The sequence below is a fragment of the Magnolia sinica genome, chromosome 10, assembly GCF_029962835.1.
Source record: "Magnolia sinica isolate HGM2019 chromosome 10, MsV1, whole genome shotgun sequence".
NCBI lineage: Eukaryota > Viridiplantae > Streptophyta > Magnoliopsida > Magnoliales > Magnoliaceae > Magnolia > Magnolia sinica.
The window spans coordinates 2,249,259-2,271,612 of NC_080582.1; the positions used below are offsets into that span (position 1 = coordinate 2,249,259).

General features: G+C 38.3%; 1 protein-coding gene across 1 annotated transcript; it reads right to left on the reverse strand.

The window, feature by feature from the left end:
* Positions 1-17,753: 17,753 nt before the first annotated feature.
* LOC131257314 ((DL)-glycerol-3-phosphatase 2-like) lies at positions 17,754-19,748 on the reverse strand. Its single transcript, XM_058258223.1, has 3 exons — positions 19,601-19,748; positions 19,115-19,194; positions 17,754-17,940 (listed from the first exon to the last, which is right to left on the reverse strand). Exons 1-3 carry the CDS (start codon positions 19,688-19,690, stop codon positions 17,808-17,810), a joined length of 303 nt encoding a protein of 100 aa, XP_058114206.1. The 5' UTR covers positions 19,691-19,748; the 3' UTR covers positions 17,754-17,807.
* Positions 19,749-22,354: the final 2,606 nt, after the last annotated feature.

The following is a 22,354-nucleotide window of genomic DNA, read 5'->3' on the forward strand; positions in this document are numbered from 1 at the left end:
AATTGCACATTAATTAGAATTGCGCTTGAATTGGCAAGATAACATTCTCCTCCTCCCCCCCTCCTGCCCACCTCCCCAAAATTGTGTAAACAAGGTAATGGAAAAAAACAAAATGTCCAGCAAAAGAAATCCATTTGCTAATGCATTCTTATGCCATTCAAAACAATAAAGTTGTGTGCTAATAGATTTGGTTGCCAATTGTCTGATTAGAATCAGGAGTGGGAGTGTGGCTTCAAAATGTTTATAAGAAAGATGAACTCCTGGGAAGTGTTTAGGGTGCTTTGACGCTAGACAAGCGGGAGTAGCAACCTTGAGAACCAACAAAAAGATCGAGGAGTTTGAGAGGCCAGTCACAGCTCTTTTGATAGGTGGTTAGTTACAATTTTGATGCTATCATTTTGGCCTGCTGTTTTGGTTGTTTTTCCAGTTAACTATGATATGCAGGATGCTGCTAGGAGTGTCTGCAGGTCTGATGACTACTCTTTCTTCTGTTACTTCCAGCCCAATCCATGCATGAAGCACAGATTCGCTGGCAGTCATGGTCTGTAGGCTTTCGATCCTGGACCTCTCTTGTCCCTGCATTCTTTCTTCTCACCTGCTGAGAGATGATCTTCTCAGTTTGCAGCCCACTGCTCAGTCTATAATACATGTCAGTTCCTTCTCTTTCTTTCTAGCTATGGCTGATGAGGGAAATTCTCTTAGTTTAGGCATCTATGGTGGTCTGGAAAATTTGGGAGAGCTGGCGGGGATCAGAATCACTGACTAGGCTGTATGATGTATAAATGGAGTGGGTTTTGGGATGAGTTATTGTGGCCCTGGTTTTTTATTATTTTCTATGCTTTCTTCTTTATTTCCAAATGTATATTTTGTGCTGTTGAAAAGGAGTGTGTGCGCGCTCACACGCAGGTGCCTGTGCATGTGTGTTTGAGAGCAGGTGGTAGGGTCTGTGTGTGTTTCTGTGTAAAAGATGCAGAAGCTTCAGAGGTGAGTTGAAAGTGTGTTTAGGTATTAGTGTGTTGGTGGGCAGGGGAAGGGTATGTGTGAAATTGAGGTGTGCGTGTGTGCGTTTTGTGTCTGAATGTAAATCGATGCAGACAGATGATACAATGGTTTCGTCCAACCATACATTGCCCCATTTATGGAGCATCAAAGCTGAGGACCGCTAGCATGGTTAAGGAAATTTCTCAAAGAATCAGCATGAAGATTTCCATATATATATATATATATATATATATATATATATATATATATATATAGAGAGAGAGAGAGAGAGAGAGAGAGAGAGAGAGAGAGAGGAATGCTCAGCTACGCACCGGTTCGCACGTCATTACGTATGAACCTTCCTATCAACCGTCGGATAAGGTAGACGGTTTGGATGAAGGCACTCTTACCGCGAGCTTAAGAAAGCGAGTTTTCTTCTCTCGCACGCCTCTTCACCCATTCTCCGAAGGATGCGGTGAAAACCTTTTTACATAAAATTCTTGGGTTGGGATGCTAGGCGGGTCCCACCAAGATGTTAATGATAAATCCACGCCGTCCATACATTTTTTTAAATAATTTTATGGTATGAACCCAAAACTGAGATAGATCAAATTCTCAAGTGGGCCACACAGTGTTGATTGAACTCTCACCATTAAAAACTTTCTGGGGCTACCAAATTTTTAGATCAGGCTGATATTTGCTTTTTTTCCATCATCCAGGTCTACATGACATAATATACAGGTTGAATGTCAAATAAATATCACAGTGGGCCCTAAAAGCCCTAAAAAATATTTAACGGTGAGAATCATTATCACCGCTGCTTCTTGTGGTGTTGTCCACTTGAGATTTGGATCTGCCTTGGTTTTGGGATATCATTTTTCCAAATCATTATCACCATCCATTTTTCCTTATCATTTTGATAATATTTTTCCAAATCATTATCACCATCCATTTTTCCTTATCATTTTAGGGCATTTTCCCAAAATCGAGGCAAATCCAAATCTCAAGTGGACAACACCACAGGAAGCAGTGGTGATAATGATTCTCACCGTTAAATATTTTTTAGGGCCCACCGTGATATTTATTTGACGTCCAACCTATATATTATGTCATGCAGACCTGGATGATGGAAAAAAAGCAAATATCAGCTTGATCCAAAAATTTGGTAGCCCCAGAAAGTTTTTAATGGTGAGAGTTCAATCAACATTGTGTGGCCCACTTGAGAATTTGATCTATCTCAATTTTGGGTTCATACCATAAAATTATTTTAAAAAATGTATGGACGGCGTGAATTTATCATTAACATCTTGGTGGGACCTGCCTAGCATCCCAACCCAAGAATTTTATGTAAAAAGGTTTTCACCGCATCCTTCGGAAAGTGGGTGAAGAGGCGTGTGAGAGAAGGAAACTCGCTTTCTTAAGCTCACGGTAAGAGCACCTTCATCCAGACCGTCTACCTTATCCGACGGTTGATAGGAAGGTTCGCACGTAATGATGTGCGAACCGGTGCGTAGCTGAGCGTTCCTCTCTCTCTCTCTCTCTCTCTCTCTCTCTCTATATATATATATATATATATATATATATATGGAATGAGATTTCCATTTAAAAATAATCAGAAACCACTTCAGCAAAATTATAGAATTCCTGACAATGTATGGATACAGACAGTAAAAGGAATGAAGAAGTTAGCAACAGTTGCCATATCAAGATTCTAAAGATTGTGAAAGACAGTAAATTCTTTGATGAATATAAATAGAATTAAAATTCATATGCACATATTAACTTTATGTAATAGGGAAATGAAATTGAAGAGAGGAAAGAAGTCTCACTAATGTAGCCTCCAAAGAGAGGAGATGCGAGTGCTGAATTCGATGTCATCACATCTTATTATTTCGGTTTGTTCATGGAAGGTATTTGCTTAATCTTATGCCAATCTTTTCAAAGCCTGGCATTGAATTCTAAATTGTTGAATTAATGCACTTTTGTGAAAAGGTTCATGTCTCTTTGTTGAAGAGTCACATGTCCCTTAGTTGAAAAGGTTCATGTCTCTTTGTGAAGAGTCACATGTCCCTTAGTTTTTTATGCTATAAATATGTGTATGGATTTCATTTTCATATATGAAGAAGTACTACAATAAAAATTACTTTTCTCTTATTCCCTTCTAAGTTATTTTTACTAAGTAAAAAAGCTACAAAAGCCTACAAAGTGGTATCAGAGCCAGGTTTCGGGCCTTGACAGGGTGTTAGACACTTCTAAAGAAGTAGAATCGATGGCAACAAATAGTGCAACGATTCATCCTGCAATTCCCATTTTTGGAGGGGAGAACTTTGATCATTGGAGCATCAAATTGAAGACCTTGTTCCAATCTCAAGGGCTATGGGATATTGTTGAAACTGGTTATCCAACTACAACTGATCTCACATCTCTCTTAGCCATACAACAAGAACAACTGAAGGAGAATAAGAAGAAGATGCGAAGGCCCTCTTCTTCATCCAACAAAGTGTCTCTGATTCTATCTTCTCTAGAATAATTTCATCTCAAACTTCAAAGCAAGCTTGGGACACTTTACAACAGGAGTTCAAAGGTACGTCTAAAGTGATTGCCATCAAGTTACAAACTCTACGGAGGGAGTATGAAAATCTGAAAATGAAAGACTCGGAAAAGATGAAAGATTATCTTTCACGAGTGATTGAAGTAGTGAATCAGATTAGGATTTATGGAGATTCTATTTCTGATGAAAAGGTGGTTCAGAAGCTTTTAATAAGCCTCTCTGCAAAATATGATGCTGTTGTTGCTGCAATAGAGGAATCTAAGGACCTTTCAACCTTATCATTGGTTGAGTTGATGGCCTCTTTAGAATCACATGAACAAAGATTGTTGAGGCATGAAGAAAAATCAGTTGAAAGTGCGTTTCAAACAAAACTTTCAATTGGTTCACAAAGTTCTTCCGAGAAGACATAAGTTGGTCCCGGAAAGAATCAAGGCAATTACAAGAAAGGTGGAAAATCGATGCAACGGAAATGGCAAAATCAAAACAAAGGTAAAAATTCAAATCTTACCTACGACTTTTGCAAAAAGTCTGGCCATATTGAAAGTGACTGCTGGAATCGAGGCAAACTTTAGTGTTTTAACTGTAAAAAGTTTGGACACTTAAAGAAGGATTGTCGTTTCAAGGACAATCATCATGTTGCAAACTTCTCTGAAGAAAAAGTTGAAGAAAACATGTTTTTTGCATGTCAGTCCTCACTTACTCAAACTGAAGACATATGGTACTTGGACAGTGGATGCAGCAATCATATGATAGGTGATGATCGGATATTCACAAATATCGACTCATCCATCAGATCTCAAGTCCGTATGGGAAATGGTGCTATTGTGGAAGCAAATGGAAAGGGGACAATTGTCATTGAAACCAAGAAAGGGGTCAAGTATATAAAAGATGTTTTACTTGTTCCTGACTTGGATCAAAACTTGCTAAGTGTTGGGCAACTTGTTCAAAATGGGCACTCTATATTCTTCGAAAATGATTCTTGCATTATCTATGACAAGAATGGCACAAATCAAGTGATTGCTAAGGTGAATATGGAGAAAAATCGTAATTTTGCTATTAAGTTGCGATATTCGATCGATTATGCATGAAAAGTCGAGACACTTGATGAATCTTGGCTTTGGCAAAAAAGACTAGGGCATTTGAGCTTTCATGGATTGAAGTTGATGGATCAGAAGAATCTGGTAGATGGTTTACCGTCTATCAAAATTAAAAATGACATTTGCTCGGGTTGTGCATTGGGAAAGCATCATCGTGCACCTTTTTCAAGAAGCACGTGGAGAGCAAAGTCACCCTTGGAGTTGATCTACACTGATATTTGTGGAAAAATGCAAACTCCATCACTTAGTGAAAACTTGTATTTTATCATCTTTGTTGATAATTATACAAGAATGATGTGGGTGTACTTCATAAAGCAAAAGTCAGAAGCTCTTTCAATCTTTAAGGGATTCAAATCACAAGTTGAGAGACAAAGTGGTCTCAAAATCAAGACGCTGAGAAGTGATCGTGGCGGCGAGTAAGTCTCTAAGGAATTTGAGACATATTGTGAAGAAGAGGGAATCGAGAGGCAATTGACTGTTGCTTATACACCTCAGCAAAATGGCGTTGCAAAACGGAAGAATAGAATAATTGTTGAAATGGCTCATTCTATGTTGAAGGAGAAAGGCATCCCAAATACTTTCTGGGCTGAAGCTGTGTCTACAGCTGTTTACTTGCTTAATCGGAGTCCTACAAAAGCTGTGGATGACAAAACACCGATTGAAGCATGGTCAGGTCACAAGCCTTTTGTAAAACATCTCAAAATTTTCGATTGCATTTGTTATGTTCATATTCCATCTAAAAAGCATTAAAAACTCGATGAAAAATCTAAAATTTGTATTTTCATTGGTTATAGTACTTCGTCAAAAGGTCATCGAGTATATAACCTTGAGACGGGGAAGCTAATGATTAGTCGAGATGTTTTGTTCAGTGAAAGTACAGGATGGGATTGGAAAAAGAAAAATATACAAGAACAAGCCATTCTTATACAAGAAGATGAACCAAAAAGCACTCAAGATGTAGAAGAAGAAACAGAAGTAGAAAATGATGAAGAAGATTATGGACCCACAACTCCATTCTCTTCACCAGAAGCTACTCCATCCGCATCATCAAGTTCTCCATCAACAATTTCAAGTATTTCATCTGAATCGCCCCCGAGAAAAATGAAGAGTCTGAGAGACATCTACGAGTGTTACAATTTTTCGGTTATAGAACCGGAAAGCTTTGAAGTTGCAGCTCGAGAAGACAATTGGGTGAAAGCTATGGAAGAGGAAATTTGCATGATCGAGAAAAACTCTACTTGGGAGTTAGTTAATTGTCGAAGCGGCAAAGATGTTGTTGGAGTAAAATGGGTTTACAAGTCTAAACTCAATTTAGATGGCTCAATCCAAAAATATAAGGCAAGGCTCGTTGCAAAAGATTTTACACAACAACTAGGCATCGATTATAATGAAACATTTGCACCGGTTGCTCGATTGGAGACTATACGAACCCTCATTGCACTTGCAGCTCAAAGGAAGTGGTCCATTTTTCAGTTTGATGTCCAATCAACCTTCTTGAATGGTGTCCTCGATGAAGAAATTTGTGTTGTCAACCACAAGGATTTGTGGTAGAGGGCAAAGAAGATAAAGTCTATCGGTTGAAGAAAGCGTTGTATGGACTAAAGCAATCGCCGCATGCTTGGTATAGCTAAATCGATGGTTATTTTGCCAAGAATAAGTTTCATCAGAGCAAGTGTGAGCCTACCTTATATGTCAAGACTGAAGGTACATCTATTCTCATCATATCATTGTATGTTGACGATTTGATACTCATGGGAAATGATCATAGTATGCTCTATCAGTTCAAACTCGATATGATGAAGACATATGAGATGAATGATCTTCGCATGATGCATTATTTTTTGGGAATAGAAGTTTCTCAAGACAAAAATGGAATCTTCATTTCTCAAAAAAGGTATGCTGAATCTATTCTTGCAAAATTCAACATGGAAGGATGCAACCCAGTTACTACTCCTCTTGTAGTAAATGAGAAACTAATAAAAGACAATGGTTCAAAAAGGGTGGATGAATCATTGTACATAAGTATCATTGGAAGCCTCTTTTATCTCACTACTACAAGGCCTGATATTATGTTTGTTGTGAGTTTACTCTCAAGATTCATGAATTGTCCAAAGCAAACTCACTTAAGAGTTGCAAAAAGGGTGTTACGATACATCCAAGGATCGTTGGCTTATGGAATCATGTATACTCCTATTCCAAACTCAAAATTGGTAGGATATACAGATAGTGATTGGGCAGGATCCATAGATGATATGAAAAGCACATCGGCATACACTTTCTCTCTTGGATCCAGGATAATTTCTTGGGCGTCAAAGAAACAAAGTACCGTTGCTCAATCTACAGCAGAAGCAGAGTATGTGGCGGCATCTCTTGGAGTTTCTCAAGAAATATGGTTACGAAGAATTCTTGAAGGTATTGGCGAAAAGCAAAACGAAGGAACTACTATATATTGCGACAACATGTCAACCATTTCAATTACAAAAAATCCAGTATATCATAACAAGACGAAGCATATTGCGATCAAGCATCACTTCATCCGCGAAGTTATTGAGAGTGGCGAGATCGAGTTGAAGTATTGCAAGACGAAAGAACAAATGGCTGACATGTTCACCAAGGCACTCCCTAAAGAAAGTTTTTGTCATCTTTGAGAGATGTTGGGAGTAATTAAGAAAGTGCATTAAGGGGGAGTGTTGAATTAATGCACTTTTGTGAAATGGTTCATGTCTCTTTGTTGAAGAGTCACGTCCCTTAGTTGAAAAGGTTCATGTCTCTTTGTGAAGAGTCACTTGTCCCTTAGTTTTTTATGCTATAAATATGTGTATGGATTTCATTTTCATATATGAAGAAGTACTATAATAAAAATTAGTTTTCTCTTATTCCCTTGTAAGTTATTTTTACTAAGTAAAAAGGCTACAAAAGCCTACATGAATTCATGTGTGCTGTACATACGCCTCCTGAAAGAAATTGCTTGAGAACAGGTAGAAAAAGGAGCATATACTTTGTTGTGATCATAGCAGTGGCAGTGGCCATGATGTTGGCAATGTCTTTGTCCATGTCAGAGAAGTTGATGATTAGCTAGGTGAAGAGTTACTAGATCGAGAATGCAAACAAAATAGAGAAAATGAGTCACTTCCATTGCAGATATCACCCCAAGTAGGTCTTCGCAATAATGGTTATTAAAACAATCAACTAGACTATACAACAAGGTATGCCGTATCGGTATTGGTTAGCGTAACGGTGCCCTCCGATAACGATATGGATACGGGGGTGTAACGACGATACAGAGGTGTAACGGCCCGTAACGGTGTATTTTTATTTTTTTTGGTCGAAAAAATAAGAAAAAATATTGATTAAATCTGAAATATTCTAAGCATTTCAAATATGCATTCATTTATAAATTGGAACATGTTTATGGTGGTGTAATGGTCCACTCTTTGGTGAGAAGTTGTATCGGACTATCTGATTAATTTTTGAACCAGGTAACTTGAATTTGACTACAAAATTCATATATTTAATTTTCTAAATATCTAATTTATATACTTAACAACTTGATATCATTTCTCCCAATAGTTCTTTAAAAAAAATGAAATTAAATTCAGGTAGATGGCATTGCCAATTTGGGGCTGACTTGGAGGACCAATCTATGCTCCAAATCAGCCTCAAATTCATGCAATTTATTGCTATTATCCCACTTATGAATTGGTGGACATTTATTGGATAGTGAATCATGAAAAGAATAAATCAAAAGGCCCTATTTTAAAAAATAAAAGTCCACAAATTAACAATTAAAACTATTCAAATAATTTGATTTTGGCATTGTGAGTTAGCAACTGCAGTCCATAATTTAATAGCTAAATTTTAAGTTAATATATGTCTCGTGTACAATTTTTTAAGGCCCGAATTAGGCAGGACTTGGATTGTGAAGTTTAGCACACGTGTCAAAGCACCCGTGATGAATGTGTTATATCCACACCGTCCATCCATTTTGCCAAATAATTTTAGGGCATGAGCCCAAAAAATGAGGCACATCTAAAGTTCAGATGGACTACACCATAAGAAACAATAATAATTAAATGTTTACCATTAAAATTTTATTGGGGGCTACAAAAGTTTTAGATCAAGCTGACATGTGTGTTTTCCCTTCATCCACATCAGTGTGACCCAATTAATAGGTTAGATTGAAAATAAACATTACAGTGGACCTTAAGAAAATTTTAATGGTGAGCATTTTATAACCATTATTTCCTATGGTGTGGTCCACCTGAGATTTGGATATTACTAATTTTTTGGATCATGACCTAAAATGACGTGGCAAAATGGATGGACGACATGGATAAAATATATACATCATGGTCGGGCCCACTCGGGTCTGATCAGATTGGATGGAAAATAAACATTACGGTAGGCCCTACAAATTGTTTAACAGTGAAAATCATTATCTTCATTGCTATTTTTGGTGTGGTCCAGATGATCTTTGTATATAATTCATTATTTTTTTTGGTATTGCTCTAAAATGATCTCTGAAAATAGATGAACAGTGTAGATATAATAAATGCATCACTGTGGTGCCCATGTAACTTTGATCTCCTTTGTACCGTTTGTACAACTCGGAGCTCGAGGAGTGTCAGCACTCATCTTAGCGTGACACGTACCTACAGCAGAAGAAGAAGAAAGGAAAAATGTAAGTTTTTTTTTTTTTCAAGGCCCGTGACGGCCGTTATGGCCCGTAATGGCCGTTATGGGTCCGTAACGGCCGTTATGGCCCGTAGCGGCTCCGTAACAGCCGTTACGGTCATAGAATTCTGTAACGGCCGTTTCGACCTCGTATCGCGTAATGGTGTCGACCGTTACCATTACGTATTGGCCGATACGGCCGTATCGTAACGGATATGGGACACCTTGCTATATTATCATGTTCCAGCCGCTCATGATGATTGCCATGGCGCCGCAACCAAATAATGCAAATAATATCTCAAAATTAACTATGAATTACAAATCTAGTTAGAATCACATTTGAACTAGCAAGCTAACATTCTTCTTTATTTTTATTGAGGAAACAAGATAATTGAAAACAAAGGAAGGTGTGATAGTAAAAGAAATCCAGTGGCTACTACATCCTTGTGCCATATCAAATAAAGAACATTTGTGCCGGCAGAGTCCTTGAAATCCTCTGATTGGTCTATACATTGATTTGACCCACATAGCTGCATATTTGGATGATCCAAAACATCCTTCTGGTAGGTCCCATTGTGGATGATCACAGTTCAATAATCAAACTGACATTATCAACCTGGCTATTTGACCAAAGGCCTTCAAACGGTGGGCTGAAAACAAAATTGATCAAAGGGGGGATTTACACGATGGTCCACTAAAGAAGGGTCAAGTAAATGGATGATACAGTGGGTTCATCCAACCATCCAGCAACTTGCACACCATTTATGGATCATCGATACGCAAGAACTCAGCATGATTAAATACAAAAATGTTCTCAGTGGAGGCATTTCCTAGAACAATTAGCATGCAGATTTCCATACAGAAATAATGAAATGCTTTAGCACAATAAAATAGAAATTCATTTGACCAAATGCTTTACTTTCTTTCTTGATAAGTTACAAAATTTTCATATGATTATACTAACTTCATGGACCTATTAACAGGTAAATGAAAATGATAAGTGGAAAGATGTCTCACAAATTTGTGTATGTCAATGGAGGGCATGTGATGAATCTTAATTACGCCAATCCTCTCCCACGTCTTCTCGAAGCCTTTCTATGAATTGATCGGGCATGTACCATAACTCCAATTTCTTGAGGGTGGTAACATGTTGCAGGCCTTCAGGAAGGCTCTTCAAATTATCGCACGACTTGATCTCTAAATGTTAAAGCCTTGACATAGCTCCTTTCTCCACTCTCCACTTCTCTAATTGCTCTAACCCTTCAAGATGTAAGGATTTGAGTCGAGGAAACCCTTGTGCAGAGCAAGCCATTTCCTTTCCCCAATATGAACTTGAAAGCAATCTGAGAATGCGAAGGTTTTCCAGCTTCAACATCGCCAGTGGATCTTGCTTTAGATATGAGTGGGCCAAGGTGAGATTGCTGAGATTTCTTGGGAATTCACTAGGCTCAGGTAACTTCTCTAACTCTCTTACCAAGCCGAGCTTGGACGACATCTTTTTGGGCCTTTTTTTTTCTTTTTCGGCAATGCTCTATCTTATTTCACTCTAGTTGTTTTGATGTTGATTCCTCGTATTATATGATAGGTGAGGCCCGTTGTTTTTCATCGTGGAGCCTATGTAATTGTACATCCTTCTATTCACATCAACAAAATTACAGGTGGCTTGTTCACATCTCTCTGTAAGAAAAAGAAATCTCGTAAGCTGGGCATGAATTTCACATACAATCGGAATTGCATTTGTACTAACAAGCTAACATTTTTTTTTTATTTTTTATCAAGGAAATAAGACAAGTGAAAAGAAGGCAAGGTGTATTAGTAAAAGAAATCCAGTAGCTACTGCATCCGTATGCCATTTCCAATTAAGAACATTTGTGCAAGTGGAGTCCTTGCAGTCCTTTGATTGTTCTACGCATTGATAAGCCCCCACATAGCTGCATGTTTGGATAATCCAAAACATTCTTCTGATAGGTCCTATCGCGTATAACCACAGTTTAGAAGTCAAATTGATGTGATCATTCTAGCTATTTAATCAAAGGCTTTTAAACATATGGCTGAAAATGAAAATAGTTAACAGGGAAAAATTCCATGATTAAAAAAAAAAAAAAAAAACGAAGGGCATGTTTGAATAGTGGTATACGACTAATAAATGGTATATGACTAATAAATTGTAAAAGTGCAATGAATACAAATTATGGAAATTTCGCATTTGGATATGTCAGTCGGATATATTTAGGCATAGCCATAATTAGTCTCTATAATTATGGCATGATTTTGGTAATATGTAAATATTCTGGTAATATATAAATATTCTGTAATTAATAGGTTGATTATAGTTTCCTAATTTAGTTTAATTCCCTGTAATTGACTTGTAAAGAATTGACTACTTCAATATATATAGAAGGAGGAACCCTTACATTGAGGGTATTCAATATAATTGAAAGGATACATCGTAAAAGTGTAGTGATAATAATTTTACATTATTGAGATAACAAATCAATAAGAAAAATATACTGGTCCTTGTGTTTGGATAATAAATTTCTACGGTAATTTATTATAAAATTATAATAATTACAAATTATTTTTCCTTATCTCTTGTTACATTCAAATTTGACTACAAACTTACGTATTTAAACAATCACCATAAAATCATAATGATGACTATAATGCACCACATCACAATGCATTGATGTTAACCAAATACATCTCAGGGGCTTGTTTATTTCATCAATTTTTAAGTAATATAATGTAAAAGTGTCATCATGACAATTTTACAATGTTTATTTAAATACATAATTTGACATGTAATTTAGCAGTCAAATATACATATAATAGAAGATAGGCAAAGAAATTTATAATTGTTACAATTTTATATTATAATGTAGTTAAAATCTTGATATCCAAATATTGGAATTAGTATATTTTATCATCATTAGGATTTTAACATGCCTATCCAAACAGTAATTCTAGGAGACGAGTATTGTAATTTGTAATCATTGCCCCTTTCCCTTTTATTACCCCAATAATGGGTGAAACAACTGAGCATTTTTTTCAATTTCCTAGGAAATGCAAAGCAAATGAGCTATCATTATCATTACCAAGTGTTTGTTTAAACAAGAATATGACTTGTAAATCGAGAGTCAAATACACTTGTAAAGGAAATAAGCCAAGTAAATTGTACTTGTTATATTTTCATATGATAAAACTATCATTTTTACCATGATATTGAGTGAGGCAAACAACATGGTAAAATCATCATTGCAATTAAATGTGAGAATATCACCACATATTTACAAGAGTAAGTAAATTGGAAAATCCAAACAGGTTCTAAAATTGTCCAATCATTGTGAAGTTATATCATGGTCCACCAAAGAAGGGTCAACTAAAAGAAATTAGAATGGGTTCATCCAACCATACAACATCTTGCGCCCCATTTATTGAGCATCGAAGAGTAGTACATCTATCATGATAACACAAAAAAGTCATTGGTTGAGGCATTTCCTAAATCAATTAGCATGCAGATTTCCATATAAAAACTAACACAATGTAAAATAAAATAAAAATTCATTTGACCATTTTTTTCTCTGTTTCTAGATCTGTTACAAAAATTCCATATGATTATATTCACTTCATGTAAATGAAAATAATAAGGGGAAAGAAGGTTTACCGATTTGTGTATCTAAATGGAGGGTATGTGATGAATCATATGCCAATCCTCTCCCTTCTCTTCTCGAAGCCTTTCATTGAATTTATCAGGCATGTACCACAACTCCAATTTCTTGAGAGTAGTCACATGTTGTAGTCCTACTGGAAGCCTCTTCAAATTACGGCAGTAATTGATATGTAAATTTAAAAGACTTGCCATAGCTCCTTTCTCCACTTTCCACACCAGTAATTTATCCAACTGTTGAAGATGTAAGGATTCGAGTCGAGGAAACCCATGTGCAGCACAAGCCATTTTCTTTCCTGAATATGAACCCTCAAGCAATCTGAGAATGCGGAGGTTTTCAACCTTCTCCAACGTCACCATCGGATCATGCCCTAGACGGGAGTATTTCAAGGTAAGTTCGGTGAGGTTTGTTGGGAATTGATTATAATCGAGTAACTTCTCTAACTTTCCTTCTAAACGCAACTTACTTAACATGAGAAGATATGAAAGAGGAGGTACCAACAACACTGGAGTTGTGAAGCATCGTTTCGTGCCACTGCCGACACCCACAAAGACTGGAGGCTGTCCAATCTGACAATAGATTCAGACAATACCTTACCATCTGCTCCTGTAGATAAACCTATTCCTAATTTTCTAAGATTAGTGAGCTTTCCCAAGCAACCCTCCATCCATTTCCCAGCCCTTACATGTGATAGAGTCTGCAGATTACTTATCAGGTCGAGCCTTGGATGATCTTCTATCTCTCCCCTCTGTCCAATACATTGCAACCCTTCACTTGAAGATGTCTTACCTGTTGCATATTCCCCACCGTGGTGGGTACTTGGATATCATTAAAAGATTCTATAAATAAACTTCGTAAATTGAGAAGATTGCCTATGGATGATGGGAGACTTTCTAAAGAAGTCTTGGTACACCCAAGGTAAATCAATTGGATTAGTTCGCTTATTTCCTTCGGTAGCTTTTTTATTTGTGCACCGTGTAGATATAGCACCCTAAGCAACTTAAAGCTTCGGTAAAGAAACTTCTCTTGTTTCCTTTGAAGCCACTCATCGCCTTGAGTGTAGATCAACACAGAACGAAGGTGTGGAGTGGAACGGCTTAAGGAAATGTACTTACTTAAGTCGTTATGGTGGACTGCAAGTCGACGGGCTGTAGATGGAGAAGGAGCATTCGCATTCCCATGGTGAATTTCAAGAAACTCACCTTCCTTAGCTTCTGATATCGAGAGATCTCGCAAAATATCATGGATTCGACAGCTTTTAATACCCCCGCTTGAACTTCTTGTTGCGACCTGAACCATACTTCTCTGAATCAACTCCTTTACACAATCTTCTCCAACCTCCTCTAATGTTTCTTCCCCTCTTTCTTGAAGTAACCCTTCTGCGGCCCACATTTGAATAAGTTCCTTGGTGTGAAACTCATGATCTTATGGAAAACTGCCCAAGTAGAGAAAACATGGTTTTAAGTAATAAGGCAGATCTTTATAGCTCAAAGATAATATGCTGGAGATTTTGACATCTCCTTCGACAAACTGCCAGCTGATGCTTTTGCGTACATTCTCCCACTTTCTTAGTTCTTTCATTGATAAGAGCCCTCCAATGACAACTATGGCAAGAGGTAGACGATGGCATTTTTCTACAATCTTTCTTCTAACTCTTCCATATCTCGAGGACAGCCACCATCTCTTCCTGGGAATGCTTTCTTACTGAACAATTCCCAGCTCTCTTCATTATTTAGAAATCGCAGTTCGTGATGTGGGCTTCGTACATCTGCATGTAGAGCTATATCTTTATTTCGTGTCGTGAGCACGACCCTGCTTCCATTATTCTTATCTGGAAATGCATCCTTCAAACCATTCCATGCGTCGCGTTTCTATATATCATCTAATACCACCAAGTATCTCTTGTCATTCAGATACTCAGAAATCTTCTCCCTTAGCTCAACAACATCCATTTTCTCTGCCACATTGTCGGGGATCACCGTCCAACGTCTTATGATGACCTGCAAAACATCTTTCGCCGCATACTGTTGTGATATAGAAATCCATACACGAATATCAAAATGTTTCTCAACACTATCACTGTTATAAAGTTTCTTAGTAAGAGTGGTCTTACCGAGACCGCCCATTCCTACTACAGAAACAACACAACGTCGAAGATCTCCCTCTTTCAATCGCGCGATCAATGCCTCTAAGTCCTTCTCAAAACCAACAAAATCTGGTTCTTCTACATTTGGAGAAGTAAGCCTCCATTCTTGGAGAATTCGACTGGAAGAGCTCGTCCCTTCTAACCTGCATATGCCTTCGATGCCAGTTGTTCTTCTTTTGGAAATGTTGATAATTTTAAGTTTTATTTCTTTGATGTTTGAAGCAATCTTACGGCGAGCTCTAAAGTCACTGGCGATGAAAACATACCTTTTGACGGAGCCGATGAATCCTCGTTGCCTCAACGGTTCTATCTTCAAGGGAAAGGTGTCGATTACATCCTCCATATCGTATGCAATGTTGCGGACGTCCTGCACCCAGTTTTTCACTCTTTCATCTCCTTTATGTTTGGTATCAGCATCTTTTAAGAAGGAACGCATCCACCCAAGTTCTGTTTCGATCCATTGGACTTGATCATGCAATCCAATCAAGTAAATAGCTTCTTGAATGAGGCGATCGCCTAGTTTTTCAACGAGGAACGAAATAACAGGCTCAGCAACAACTTCCATCTTTCTTCTCTCACAAGAAAATTCTGTAATTCTCTTTCTTCTTTTATATTTATAGGCATCAAAAAGCAATTGTTTTACGAGGACTGCTTTGGACCAACCGTCAGGAATTCAAAATGGGGAACGGATTGGCTACTCCCCCTCACACCAGCCAATGGCTGGTGGTCGGTGCTCTGTGGGCCCCACCATGATGTATGTGTTTCATCCATGCCGTCCATCTATTTTTCTAGATCATTTTATTGTATGAGACAATAAAAATGAGTTATATCCCAATCTCAAGTGGACCACATTACATGAAACAGTGTTGAATGAACGTCGACCATTAAAAACTTTATGGGTGCCATAAAAGTTTTGGATCAAGATGATCTTTGTTTTCTCCCTTCATCTGGGTCTGTATGACCTAATCAACAGATTGGATGTCAAATAAACAGTACGGTGGGCCTTAGGAGGATTTTAATGGTGGATATCCAATCACTATTTTTTTTGCTGTGGTGTGGTCCACATGATATTTATATCCCTCTCAATTTAGGAACAAGCCTAAAATGATCTGTAAAATTGGATGAACGGCATGGATGAAACACATACATCATGGTAGGGCCCACAGAGCACCAACCAGCAGCCACCGGGCTGGTGGCAGGGGACCAGCCAATCCGTTTCCCTATACACACAGTACACCGGATCATATCTCGATGGAAATAACGAGGGGACATCACTTTCTTGTCCTGCTCGGTGCGATAGCATGCTTGGGTTTTTCAGTCTGAGAATGATTACATACATTCAAGTGTATGGTAATTACCACACATTCGAGATGTGTAGGGCCCATCCGTACTTTGTTCGTTGAATCTAAACCGTGAATCTAGTGCGAATCATGGTGTTAATCGTAGTTTATACATATATATCCACTTTGTTTTGTTCACCTAAGTTGGGAAATGGTATGATTTTCGGTGTGTCAGTTTATCCTCATTAGGCTCACCTTATGAATGGATTGGATGACATATATACAACACGATGGACCCACATCTAAACTATAAGTTTCTACCGTGTGAAAATCAGACTGAACGGACGATCCAATCCATCCTTGACTTGGAATTATTTTTGTAGCCATCCCTTTCATGGGCCATGGATGAGATGGTTAGAATCGGCTAATAAAAGTGATTCTTTATAAGCAAGTGACTTGTTCGGATTATTTTGTGTAAATGATCTTGACCATCAATATTATATGCTATTGATCAATGGTTGAGATTTTCAGATCGTTGTGATGTTTGTATGGTAGCCCAAGAAATGAGCTTTGCACCTGATGAACGGTCTAGATGAATGGATTGGACTATCTTAAGTATCCTAATGCAAGTACGAACAATGTAAATTCTGGTGCTGTTTCTCTTGAATCTATCTGCAAAGAGCTTTGCTAAGGCCGCACACGTGTTAAAGAAGGTTATTGTACACGCCACTCTGTATGCCAGCGTGGCACATTGGCATGGTATCAAACCCGTTCATCATGTCCATCCCATAATGTAGATCTTCTGTCCCAGAAATCAGATCGTTAAAGTAGTCAGATGCACCACGACATCAGAAAATAATTTGACGGCTTAGAAAAACTCTCCAGGATCCCTTTTTATCCGCATACCTACCTTTTGATCTAGACGGCTTGACTTTTGTAAATGAGATGCCTAATACCCTCGTGTGAGCTGTAGATGCATTTAAGATATCTGGACCGTTCATATGCATTGTACCCAATAACTATAACCACCGGATGGATGAGCTTTTTGCCTTTGTAATTCTCCAATATCGTCCAATCAGATGATCAGGTTCCTCTAAACGGTTCCATCGCCGATTGCATCCTGCCCGTCTGGACAGACAGACTCGGTCCAGGCAGGGGCTCTGTGGGGCCCACCATGATGTATGTGTTTCATCCACGCTGTCCATCCATTTTGTCAGATAGCCAAAGGAATTTAAAGGAATTTTCTTCTTCAACATAAAATAAAATTATGGAATTATGTGATAGGCTGATAGCCAAAGATTAGAAGAATTACATAAGTTCTTGAATTATATTTCTCAACAACCAGCATACGAATTATATTTCTCAACAACCAGCATACCTCCTCCTAAATGCCACTGGTGAAAGCATCGTTTAGCTAGCAGCATCTTGGAATGGGGGCAAGCGCCAACGGCTCGGATCGAAATCCAGAAGGGAATTTAGGACTTGATCCGCGCCTTCATGATACGAACTATCCAACCTGGGATCTGGGACCATAACTACTGACCTGAAAAAAAATAATTTTAATTTAAAATTAAAATTTAAAAAATAAAAATTAAAAAATTAAAAGGATAAACAGCCAATAGCATCATGGAGGAACAGAAAATATTGAGAATAATTTAAGGGTGTTCAAAAATCTACTATTTCAGTTGTTCTGACCCACCCATGTGATAGGCAACCAGATCTTAATCATGGGTCAGTTGGGATAGATGCATCAGTGCATTTTGTGATATAGCCCATCCACATGGTCTACCAGATTCAATGATCTTGATCGTTGGCCAAGATCATATCATCAGTGGGTTAGGTGTTTCTACCATTGTAGACAGAACTATCAGCATGAGGTCTATCTAACATGAAAGTTCTCTGACTTCTACAGCAGTAATCAATTCAGTAACATTCATCATAGTTTAAAACCCTGAAAACTCAACTTGGATCGATGTTCATCAAGGTCAGGTCAGGTCAACTCGAAGACTCGACCTGACTAAATAGTTAGCAACTATAAATTCAAGATAATAGGAATAGTAACAAATACGTAAAATGGTTAAGTTATAAACAGTTAAAATGAGGAAGCAGGCATCAAAGATTCAGAGCACCACATAGCTTGCTGGTTGAGGGTGTCTGCTAACCTTGTAGAGGGGCTCACAAGTTTAATCCCCACCGTACCCTCTTTTCATTCTATTAAAAGCTGGTTTACCAAGAGAATGAATAGGTTGGAATCACCACAAGTTGCCTCGAGTCGACCGAATTAGCAAGTCGACTCAACAAGTTTCCCCAGTCAGGGCCTAGTCGCTCTCAAAATCGAGTTTCATTGCAACTCGGCTAAAATCTGGATGACTTCGGAGAGTTTCGAGTCAAGTCAGCAAGTTTTAGAACCATAACATTCATAAGAAAATTAACTTCTATTTCGGGGTTCAGTCTTTATAGGATTTCGTAGCAAACCAGCAGACATTGGTAGCCTTTCGAATGTGTTCTGAACTTAGTGGACAGTTCGGTTCAATAGATTGGACTGTGTAACTGAACAGATGTAACGAGGAGCACTATAACTTACAGTGCTCTGAGAGCACTAGAGCATTTCTCCAAACTAAAATGGACAAAAGAATGAGAATTCTTTTATATTTTCCAACGAAGACATGCAGATAAAAAGTAATGAAAACCAAGACAATTTGACAGAATCCACTTACATTCCGGCACTCTTCGCCGCAGCAACTCCTGACGGTGCATCTTCGAATACTAGAATCTTTCTAGAATCCACGGTGCCATCCTAAGTCATCCATATCACCGTTGTAAGTCATCCTTAAGTTGTCAGAAGAAGTTAAATACCAATTGCCTTCTTTTGCTGTGTTTGGATGATCAATTGAATGTTGAGCTGGAATAACTCAATCAGATAGAGAGTAAATGACGAAAGTGAGGTAGCCTCCAAATTGCAATTTCTGCAATTACAAATGCAGAAAGGCATTTGCTTGTCATTATGAATTAGAATGGTGTCACCCCGACTTTGGTCACTTCCCATATAATGAATTCGATTAGTTGCAATTCATTTCAATTGAGAATTCTGATGCACCCTTAAAGGAGCTTGAAAGCTTTGCATGGAAGAAGAGCCCGATCATTAACAAAGGAAAATACAGGTTTTGAGTTTTGTCTTTGCAACACTAGAGACACAGTAATACCTCAAATCGTTTAGAGGCTGCAAGAAATATATCCGGAGATGGCTTGCCACGTTTGACTTCTGGGTCATCGCCGAGGACCACATGATGCATCAGTTTGAAGATTTCGCCATGGTTTTTTTTTTTTTTTTCAATTCAAAATGCCGCCTGTGAGAACTGCCAAATGTGTATTTGTATCAAAGAAATGTTTGCAACATCTTAGGTACTATTCAGGGGTGTATTCATGTGAGTGAGAGAAATAATTGCAATGTTGTAGGTAGCATTCAGGTGTAACACCAAATTGCAGTTTGCAGGGCTTCTCAAACCAACTTAAACCACTTGGCATTCAGATCCGAGAATAAAACAACATGCATCAGATGGCTAGTGTTTTTCTGCTTCTTCCCCACATCTCAGTTAAGATGAGAACGGGAAGGTTCATTCCATAGTTCAAAAACCCGAAAACTCAACTCAACTCAATGTTCAGCCAGTTCAGGTTGACTGGGAGACTCAACTCAATATTTAATTATTATAAATTGAAAATATTAGGATTGTTAATAGTATTTAAAATAGTTAGATCTCATATGAGTAATATAAATCTTAACTCAGAGCAACAACATTACTGCTATCCCACAAGTTGAGGTCGTACCTCCCCAACCGAGGAGTTCGAATGTTGTTCCCAACATATATTTATTTTTTAATAAAATCCGCAACTTAAGGTGAGTGACTCAGTTGGAGTCACACCGGCCTGTATCGAGTCGACCGAGCCATCTATTCAACTCGATTACCAAAATCTAGGCCGAGTCAAGCCCAGAACCTAGGTTCGTAGAGAGTCGAGTTGACTCGGCCAAGTTTCGAGTTGAGTCAGTGAGTTTTAGAACTGTGGTTCATTCTCATCTTAACCGTGCTTTGGCTGCGACCCGTAACCAGGATGTGGGTGCCGTCCTGACCATCATGCCCAAATCGATGTATGTGTTGTATATCCAAGCTGTATATCCGTGTTTCCATCTCATTTAATGGCATGATTCAAAACATGAAGCACATACAAGTTTCAGGTGGACCACACCACAGGAAAAAAATGGTCCTTGAAAGCCCGCTATTAAAAAATTCCTAGGGCCCAATGCTGGTTGACTATCAACCTGTTGATAATGTTAAACAGACATGAATGAAAGGAAAAAAATATATATATCAGGTTGATCCAAAACTTTTGTGGCCCAAAAATATTTTTAATGGCCAATAACTACTGTTTCGTGTGGTGTAGTCCACCTGAAACTTGGTCTGCTTCATTTTTTGAATCATCCTCTACAATGAGCTGGAAAAACGGATGGACGGCGTGGATATATAATACATACATGAGTGGGCCCCATTGTCAGGCCCATGCCCACACCCACATAGCTGGTTCGAAAACGGATTGGCTACTCCCCCTGCCACCAGCAATTGGCTGATGGTCGGTGCTCTGTGGGCCCCACCACGATGTATATGTTTCATCCACGCCTTCCATCTATTTTTATAGATCATTTTATAAGATGAAAGAAAAAATGAGCTATATCTCAATCTCAAGTAGACCACATTACAGGAAACAGTGTTGAATGAACGTTGACCATTAAAAAAGTTTTGGAGGCCATAAAAGTTTTGGATCCAGCTGATATTTTTTCCCTTCATCTGGGCCTTTATGACTTAATCAACAGATTGGATTTCAAATAAACAGTACAGTGGGCCTTAGGAGGATTTTAATTTTTGATATCCAATTATTATTGTTTTCCTATGGTGTGGTCCACGTAAACTTACATACCTATAATTTTTTTTAATAAATCCATAAAATGATCTGTAAAAATGTATGAACGGAATGGATGAAACACATACATCATCGTGGGGCCCACAGAGCACCGACCATCAGCCACGGGGCTGGTGTCAGGAGGAGTAGCCAATCCGTCCCCGCTGGTTCCGGGGCTGGAAGCCAAGTCGCATTCCGTCGATTAAGGTACGAGAACAAATGATCCAGTACTCCCACGGGCATCATAAGTCTACCAGGCTCTCCTTCTTTCCCTCCAACGTGTGATATCCTTGAGACATCTGAGCCGCTAATTTTATTTTTTTATTTTTTATATCAGTTATGGAATGAAGGGAAAATTGGATAGATCCACACATCAGGTTGTTCAAACTGTAAGATGGATCAAATCAAGGGATGTCCATTGATTTAGATGGTCTTGCCCAATTAACTTTTGGAACAGCCTGAATTTCAAGCTAGGCGACCTTTTACAAGGATTGGACTTCCAAAAATGTGACACGTTGGCATAGATTGCCTTGGTTGTTTGATGTGATTGACCAAATTCAACAATCAACTGTCTACCGGAGGGATGTACAGATTGTCTGATTCATATGGTCTTATTGCTGTAACCCATCTAAAGTATGCCTGCAAGATTGGACGGTTTGGATTATGTGCATCTAAATGCAATTGTACAAGGAGTGGTGCATGTGCATGAATGGTCATACTCTCCCAAAATATAAAAGTTTTTTTTTTCCGTAGTCATACTTTAAAGGCTTTTTAGGCAGAGAGGTGCCAAGTGCACGCTCGACTTCGCATGTGCACACGTGCAACCGCCAAAAACCCTATAATCGTGTTTATTTTTGGACACGTTTGTTCTCAAACTTTCTAGAAAATTCACATCTTGCCTCTTTTTTCTTTTTTCTCTTTTTTTTTTTTTTTTTTTAAATAGTCTCACATGATGAACAACTTATATTAAAGGTGGGTCCCATATGACGAAAGTAGACGTTAAGATA